At 36.4% G+C, this 9,097-nt stretch overlaps 1 protein-coding gene across 1 annotated transcript in view; it reads left to right on the top strand.

Moving 5' to 3' along the window:
• The first annotated feature begins 2,802 nt into the window (after positions 1 to 2,802).
• LOC107746340 (CD9 antigen-like) overlaps positions 2,803 to 9,097 on the top strand; it is an 18,615-nt gene continuing 12,320 nt past the window's right edge. The window contains exon 1 of the mRNA XM_016560492.1: positions 2,803 to 2,953. Within this exon, the coding sequence (XP_016415978.1) occupies positions 2,885 to 2,953 (69 nt within the window). The 5' untranslated portion in view covers positions 2,803 to 2,884. The remainder of the gene's footprint in view (positions 2,954 to 9,097) is intronic.

Genomic DNA, 9,097 nt, shown 5'->3' with positions numbered 1-9,097 from the left:
TTTGGTAATGAAGGTAAATTAACCAAGACACTGTGCAGGCCCCTGGTTTCACACAAGGTTTAATAAGTTACCAGTTCAAGGTCTGTGAGTGTAAATACACTGGTTTATGCATTTCTTTCCATTTCAAATCCTGTTCTTTTTGTGCAGTCAAAAGAAACTAAAACCAAAGCAATGCTGACACAGTTAAAGAGAAATGTAATTGTGCAGTGACAGGTTTTGCAATGGTGGCAGCACAGTGGTAATACTGCACACCACGACAGGCTTTTCTTCTGCTTGACAAAATGTGCTACCCATGTTGTCATTTTAAACATGACAATTTAAACTCAAGCAGGTCAGATTTACAGAACAACTGTTGGATAAATCAGGATCTAATCTATTTTTGTGTCAGTTAATATTATGCTGTTCTGCCATAACGTTTTAAAGCAGGCTATGACATCAGCTTAGTATGCACACTGAGATGCAACACTTCATAAAAACACCACAATTGCTACAGCTGACAGGACATGACTGGAATTTAAGAAATGCCTTGCACAACAGCTCTGAACTCTTTTTTTGCACATACAGTAAAACGGATGTGCATGCTGTTTTATTTGTTACAGATTACTTGGGCTGTTAATGAATAGAAAAAAAACTGAATTAAATGATGCATACTGTATAATTATGCAATGCGATATGTATGCTGATTAAATGAATATTTTGGGTTCATTATAAGTTGAGCTCAGTTGACAGCATGTGTGGCATACTGTAATGTTGATTACCAAAAATTATTTCTTTATCCCTCATTTTCATTTAAATAGCAAAAGTCAAGGTTATAGTGAGGAACATACAATGGAAGTGAAGTTCAATCAAATGAAGCACATTTCATCAGGCACTGTCTGAGGTAGACTTTCTGATGTGACATGCAGACTAAAGCTGTGTCCCAATTCAGAGGCTGCATCCTTCAAACGCTGCACACATGCATCACAGTGGCACGACAAAGGCTGTCCCAATTTGTGTCCTTCATTTCCTGGGCCATGAAGGATACAACACATGGATCCTTCGCAGCCGCACACACATATGCCAATTATTGCCCACCTGTGACAACAGGATTTATTGATTGATTTTATTTATTTATTGTTATTTTTTAAGAGAGAGATTTAGATTTTAGTTTATACTGTTTATTATGTACATAAATGTACTATGGTTTAGACAGGCTGTGAACCCTGTTTTGTTTCCAGACAATTGAATATCCATTTCTTTCTTTCTTTCTTGTTGTTTTTTTTTTTTAATTGTGACAATGAGATAAGACAAGAAAGAAGATTAAAGAGAAAAAAAAATGTGACACAAGATTCGACACAAGAAATCCTCCCTAGGCTGGACGTCCCGTTTAACAATGCTCAGTTCGACCTTTGCAGCCTTCTAAGGATGCAGCCCCTGAATTGGAACACAGCTTAAGTGTGGTCTGGTGGGACACACTACCTGTAGGTTATTAATAAATTAAATTCACTAAATTAACATGTCGACCTGACAGCCTTACAAATTAAACCTTTAAAGGGTCATGAAACCCCCTGTTTCAGCACTGGTTAGTTCTCACCATAAAAAACACTAAAAAAGTGGGCATGGTGTGCTGCGGAGTGGAGGGGGAAGAGGGGAGAAAGACAACACACAGAGCTTGCGGTTCAGACAGTTTCATTTCGCTCCCATCGAGTTAAAAACACCAATAAATACACAGCCATTTGCACTCTGCATAGAAAACATATATATGAACGTGCTGTTGCACCTCTGAGAACTTTAGGCTTATTCTGCGGCGTTTATATAAGCCTTTTGACGGGTTGTGTCACGGAGCTGTAAAAACGGTTACACTCACTAAGTGAATGAATCGCGTTTGTGCCGAACTCTTATTACAAAGCAAAAACAAATACTCTCCACTCTCCTTCCTTCGATCCATGAACGTTTCTCTCAGTTAATGTACGCGGTATGGCAGTCTGAAGCGTCTGACATAGCATATCAACACATGCTGTTGTGAATAATTAAGCGAAGCATCTTCTCATAGGATAAGAACACGCAGTCTCATGAATAATTTAATAGACACCGACCCGTCATCGATGTACTATAGTCCATTGCCACGTCACAAATTGTGACGTCGACACAATGTAGATTTTAAAGATGAAAAGATGAAAATAGCGCAAAAAAGCTTCAAATTAACCAGTTTTCTCCAACAGTTAGAACTATCGAATGCTAACATTGTCTTCTATGATGTGTAACACAAACACCTCTGCTAAAATCTCAGAAAAAGTAGTCTGGGGGGTTTCATGACCCTTTAAAGCTGCAGAAAACTGGGAGAAAATAATATGAAATTACACAGCTAGAGCTTTCTGATTTGGCACTGTGGCAACATGCATGTTTTGAAATATAATATCACTCTTTAACATAATTAAAAAGTAACACTAATTCAGGTAAACTGACAAATACCTAAAGAATAATTTATGAAGAAGGGGGAAAAAACTGTTTCATGATACGATTTTTCATATTCATTTTAAAATTTAATTTTTAATGTTTATTGTGAAATGTTTCTAGATGTTTATTTGTTTCTGCTCAGTAGTTCTATTAAAAAAAAAAAAAAAAAGAAGAAAAAAAAAAGAAAAACGCCTTTAAAAGTTTTCTCTCTTTGGCTGGGATCGCACGGTCCCATGAAAGAAGCCATTGCTATGGTGCCCATCCCGATCCCCCCTCGAGTCACCCCTGACACATTATTCAGTGGGGCGGGACAGAGAAACTGAAGAAATCACCCGCTGCAACTAGTACAGATGTTGACAGAGCTCGTGCAGTGCAACAGCATCTCCGCATTTGACACCACAAGCCGGACTGCTTTTCAAAGAGGAGCCCGTCACATTATACTTTCACCATGGGTAAAGTTGAAGGTGGGATGAAATGTGTGAAATATCTCCTCTTCGTGTTCAACTTTATATTCTGGGTAAGTAATGCAGTAGTGTTGTATTTACATGCCACCATGTGTGGTATTTTAGCATATTGCGCAATGTGGAGTCAGTTTTGCATGCACTTTGCCAGTCATATATTCGTTCTGTGTTTTAGTGTGTTTACGCGCCTTATGCAGGAATGTAAAGCTTCGGAGGGAGGCTGAGAGTCACCGCTAGTACGACTCAAATCAGATTTTCCACTGGCGAAGATCCGCCCCTTTTTCCTTCAGCGTGTGTTTGTTTGGAGGGCAGCAGCCGGACACTGGCGCACTGTAGTCCTGTGTGTTTTTGATTCACTAATCACCCCACTGACTGAATCTTTTGAACCCGAGAAGATTTGTTCAAATTCGTTCACTGATTAGTTCAGTAACTCCGTCTGCAGGTTATGTCGTTACGCCAGTAGGTGGAGCTGTGAGCTTGCCTTTATTTATTACGAATGAAGCATTGAATGATTCACTCATCGGCCGAAACGATTCTCATGAACCGACTCGTTCAGTGAATGGTCGATTCGTTCCTTAAGCACAACCATAATTCTCCTTTACAGACGTATCTTGAAATGATATTTCGTGAAAACAGACAGTCAGGACTGGGAGAACCGGGGGAGACTTTAGTGAATTCATGAGAGCGATTCGTTCATTATAAGATTTATTAAAACACTGATTCATTCATGAATGAAACAGCACTAGTTCTCCTTATATGGGCACTAACTATGGTACAGGAACCACATTTTAATGAAGGGCTGGCTATTTTTCATTGAGCTGATTTACCATAAACTTATTGAACAGCAAGCAGTATATCCTGATCTTTCTCAGAGGAACATGACAGTTCATGGTCAACTTTCAAAAACTAAAAAATATATGTATATATATATATATATATATAACTCCTGAATTTAATCATGCATTAAAATGGATTCTTAGTCTGAGTGATTATAATAATTACTATTCAAATAAAATTTAGAAAAAATAGGATGTTAATAAAAGAAGAGGAATCAGTTATGGGAGTATTTGAATTTTTTGGTACATTTTTTAAATAAATTTGTATAAGCTCAACTCTCTATTAAATATATAAATAAATAATAATACATATAAAACCTTATCCAGTAATCATGAACAACCAGCAAAGTCAAGGAAATTCTTTGGGCAAAAAGGTTTGAGAGATCTGTCTTTGGGTGTAACATACTGACTTGTCATGAAGTTCGGAGTAATTTTTTTGGAGCTGTTAACATTAATTCATGTGAATGTGGTTTCTGCATCTAAGCATTGTGCAGAAACGCCTAAATTCCTATTAAACAAGTCTGAACTTTAGGAATGTTTTCTGTTTCCACAATAACAGAAATCTCGTAAAGATTTATTAGTATTTTATATTACTCTGCATTTGTTTTCTCCACATTTTCAGACATTTTAGCATCAGGTTTTGCCAAAGTGCCCAACAAGTGGCATTTTCCTTTAGCTAGACCTTCAGTTTGTCACACACACACACACACACACACACACACACACACACATGTAGCTGTCTAAATGAAGACATACTATACATGCAGTGTTTTTATAGAAAGCTAAATGTCTCCAAAGGGAGGTTTTGTCATATTTAGCTACTGGTAACTACAGGGGGCAAAGTTGTCATACTCACAAACTTATATTTGTGTGTTCAAATCAAAAATGCATGCAGAGAATACATAAGCTAGATGATCTGCTACAGTTGCCAAAATGTGAAGTGTACAGTGAGTGGAGCTTATTTAATTATGCACTTGCCAAAAGTTAAAACATTTAGACAAAAAAAAATACACAAATAAACATGCATTAATAGTGCAGTTTGCACAATACATACTGTATAGTTTTCACATAAATCAGTAAGCATCCATTACTTGCATAATTGTTTGTGTAATTTAGCAATTTCTGAGTGAACATTGTTTCAAAGTAAATCCTGCACCATTTTTTCCCCCAAAAAAAGTTTTCAAGTATTTCATTCCAAACATTCATTTATCTGAGCTTATCCAAACACTTATCCCAAACGTGCATACCTTAGTCAAAGGAAGCTCCTGTGTTACGCAGTGTAACTTTTTCCACTTCCACACCTGCAATGTGCATCAGTGTTGGGGGTGTTTTGAAAGAGTCTTTGTGAAACAAATAGCCATAGTGCAGCTTCCAGTCCCTGTTGCTCCTGTGAGGCTTTGGTGGCACTGCAAGTCACAGGCTTTAGGCCATCCAGATGAGCTTCATCTCCATTCGTATTACATTAAATATCTCAGCACTGGACTACTGTGAATAGAAGCATCAGTGGACGGACCAGACCTGTGGCTCTTAGGGAAATGTGGTTAAATAGAATTGAAGAATAGAAGTATGAGAGTGTTTAAGAGGTCGACGGGGAAATAGGATAGAAGAGGGATAGAGATTGTGAGAGAGAGCTAAAGAGAGACCGTTGGGATGATCCTGACCAGTGTGAACGCAAGAGGGTTGTTAGTAAAATGACACAAAACGCACAACTTATTGGTCAAAAACCGTCTCAGTTTTAGTGATACAACAGTTATTTGTTTTATCAAACAGAAGGGCTGAAAATGTTCATGGCCGACTTTAATCCTCTTAAAATTTCGTTTTAAGAAGATCTTGGATTATCAATCGTGGATTAACAATCTCTGCTTCTCCTCAAAATGTAGGTGAAATGTTCTTACCAGTAAATGAAAGGATGAATTTGTGAAAAATGTGAGTATATTTGAGCAGAGAAATCTCTGCATGGGAGCTCTGCTTTGTTCAGTTTGACACAAAAACCTAAATAGCCTCGGAACCGTTTTTTCCCAGCGTAAAACCTCTCCCTCGCAACCTGGCAGCTCCGCAGTGGAAAATGGGCACAGTTAGGACTAGACTGAATAGCACAGAGGGAGGAAATTGTACAGGATAATGATCACTGACCTGTTTAGAGCCACATTAATCTCGTAGATATTATCATTCATGTTGTCTGACTGACGGCATTTAGCATGCAATGGCTGTTTGTTTACACTAGCTTGTTCTCTCGTCATAAGCCTTCAGAAATAATCCAGTGAAGATCCAGTGATTATCATGGTTATAAAAACTGAAACAGAAGTGAAACAAGTAGTAGGAAAGAGGAGAAATAAAAAGCGATACTATATATCGTTCTATATATATATATATAGTTCTCTTTTTTTGACAATGAGAATGTAAGTTTTAAATAAGTCAAAAATAAATAAGTTTTAATAATTTTAGCTTCTGTAGTAAATGTATGTATTTTTTAAATTATGTTTTACTGGAAACCAGACAAAAAAATGCTTTTATTTGATTTATTTATTTATCTTTGTGTGTGTGTGTGTGTGTCTGTGTCTGTGTCTGTGTGTGTGTGCCGTACCCATAAATCCATACAAGGTATTTCCTATCTTGGATGATCTATTCTGTAGAGAGTGAATCATACTCCCATGATGTGTGTTAACTCATTAATTATTAATAATGCTGTCAGATTGTACATCTGTGCTGTCAGGGGCACAGTGGACAGGAAGGCATAAAAGAGTGAGGTCAGAGTAAACTGTCTCTAAAAACAAATGAAGTGACATGTGACTGCAAACTATGTGACAGGAATAATGTAGTTACTGAACCTCAAGTGAAAAGGAAACAGAGTCTATTATTTTTGGCTCTACTGCTTCCTTGCTATTTTTGGTAACCAGTTAGCTCCATTATAACTAATTTGCACAATAATGCCAAAATGATGCCAGAGTTGGTGTGTTAAGATGTTTAAACAAAGCCACTTTTATACTGGATTAAACATACGCCAGTATCGAGGTTGATTAAAAAAAATGACAAGTGTTGCTATAGTTGTACAGGGCCAGCCTCTGCAGTTTTAATATGTGCTTTATAAATGATGAAACTGGACTGGACTCAGGTGTGGTTTATGTTTCTTGATCACCAGCTGGTCTATTGACCATACAGACTTGATCCAAAGAAGAACGGCACATTAGCAGAGGAAGAGGCACATGAGTTATGATAATGCTCCTGTAATTGATGCTAATAAGACAGGAGTGGCTTTGTGGTAAACACCATTAGCATTTGAATGACTTCATGTTTGTAGGTGTGTGTGTGTGTGTGTGTGTGTGTGTGTGTGTGTTTCTTCAAGTGCAGGCACTTTTATACACAAGATTTGATTTAATCTTTTCTTTTTCATTATATAAAGGCCTCATTACAACTGTCTTGGTACTACATCATGCATTTTTGTTAGTTTTGAAATAGTTTTTATTGACCCAGACTTTCAAATTCATTTTTAAAAATATTAAATATCTAAACAAAAAAAGAAGTGTGCTTAATTGTAGGGAACTTCAAACTTAAAAAAGCTGTAAGTGCAGATAATATAATATTAAAAGGCCATAAATAAAAGGCAACTTAAGTGACTTAAACAGAGTTCACTTTAAGACTGTTTCTTAAATTTTAAGACTTTTAAAAAAAGTGCACTTTGTAATGTCAGATCATTAAAAGGCAAAGAAGTCTGTCATTTCATTACCAGTTTTTAAAAATCTGGAATTTCTGCCAGAGAACGAATGTTGATTTGACATGAGGTGGAAATGACAGAATTCTCCCGAGATGCATGCATGTCCACGGCTAAACTTTATTAGTGGACAAATTAAATACTTGCAAGTTTGACAAGTGTTTTTTAAGGGGGATTACTTTTTAAAAGTCCACAGAGTCAGAAGTTCCCATAATTGGCGAAATGAAGGAAAAAGTGGAAAATGGAGAGGTTTTGCTGATGTAAGGCCACAAATACACAAAGAAGGTGGTCGGGGAGAGCATAGTGTGTGTGTGTGTGTGTGTCACCACACCCCCGATCATCAAACAATAGAACACACTCCCTTTCCTCTCACACACTCTCTCTCAATACTAGAATCATTATAGTGAATGAATGTCATAATAACAAGGGTGCTGTTTTGGAAAATGATCAGTTGTTACGCCAAATATTTCTACCTGAACATACATTTAAAAACCAATTTAGTTACGTAATGTCAAGTTGTAGTAGTCACGTTGATCAAGTCATATTTAATAATATTTTTGAATAAAAACAGTGTTACCAAATAAAGGACTTTTTTTTTTTTACCTTAGTGTGAAAAACATTTGAATAAACTAAAGAAATTTTTTTTTCACTATAATGAATCTTTTGTGGAATGGAAAGATTCCATGGATGTTAAAGGTTCTTCCAGGAACCATCAGTGCCAGTAAAGCCACTTTATTTGGTTCTCAGCTACTCTTACCAGTGTAGCGTGTGGTTTAGTGCACTACATGAGCACTGTTGATGGAGACTTCCCTGTGCTGACTGGATTCTGTTTTCCACCAGGAGATCTAATCAGCTTTTCCTGGGTTTGGGTTGACCAATTCTTTCATTCTTTTTTCCTGTCTTTCTGTTTTTCTCGTTTCATAACGACTCAGTTTGAAATGTTCCACCTTTTTTTCCAGCATTATACAGTAATTGGTGTTTTGGTGTTTGCCAGTTCTTCATTAGAGAATGTACACATATGATCTCATGATCTCGAGTTTAGATTATGTTCAGATGGCCACTTGGGGCATGAAACATCAGGGCAAAGTTGGGTAGTTTAATCATGGCCTGTTTCTTCTTTGCTACAAATGAAAATCTGTTTGTTGCTGAAATTATGGAACTTGCATAAAAATGTGCTCAGAAATAGTCTGTTTAAGGACACCATAAAACTCCCAATAAACTTGAAAAAGCCAATTTGTTTTCCATACTGTATGTAAAATAACAAAAGAAAGCCAAAGGCGAACCAACAGGCAATTTTAAGAGTGGAAGCTGGCCTAAAGCTGACTCACATTAGTATTCTGGCGTAAAAGGCAAATTTGCTTATTTAAAATGTTTTTATAGTATTTTAATTGTCTGTCTTATTCTTTTATTTATTATTCTTACAATTATCCATGCATTATTATGGTCTTTAAATTTAAAGCAAAATATTTGAGAATTATTTACAATTATTTATAATTTATTTATTTATATATATATATATTTTAAATGTAATTAAATTTGTATTCAGCAAGGACACACAAATTCTGTAAAATTTACGGTAAAAAAAACGGCAGCTGTGGTTGCCGGAATTTTACCGTAAAAAATACGGTAGCAATTAGGTTTTATTTACGGTTTTA

Source organism: Sinocyclocheilus rhinocerous, unplaced genomic scaffold, assembly GCF_001515625.1.
Source record: "Sinocyclocheilus rhinocerous isolate Xijiao unplaced genomic scaffold, SAMN03320098_v1.1 scaffold2393, whole genome shotgun sequence".
Lineage (NCBI taxonomy): Eukaryota > Metazoa > Chordata > Actinopteri > Cypriniformes > Cyprinidae > Sinocyclocheilus > Sinocyclocheilus rhinocerous.
The sequence above is the reverse complement of the archived record's forward strand: the minus strand, read 5'-3'. Positions and strand labels throughout refer to the sequence as shown.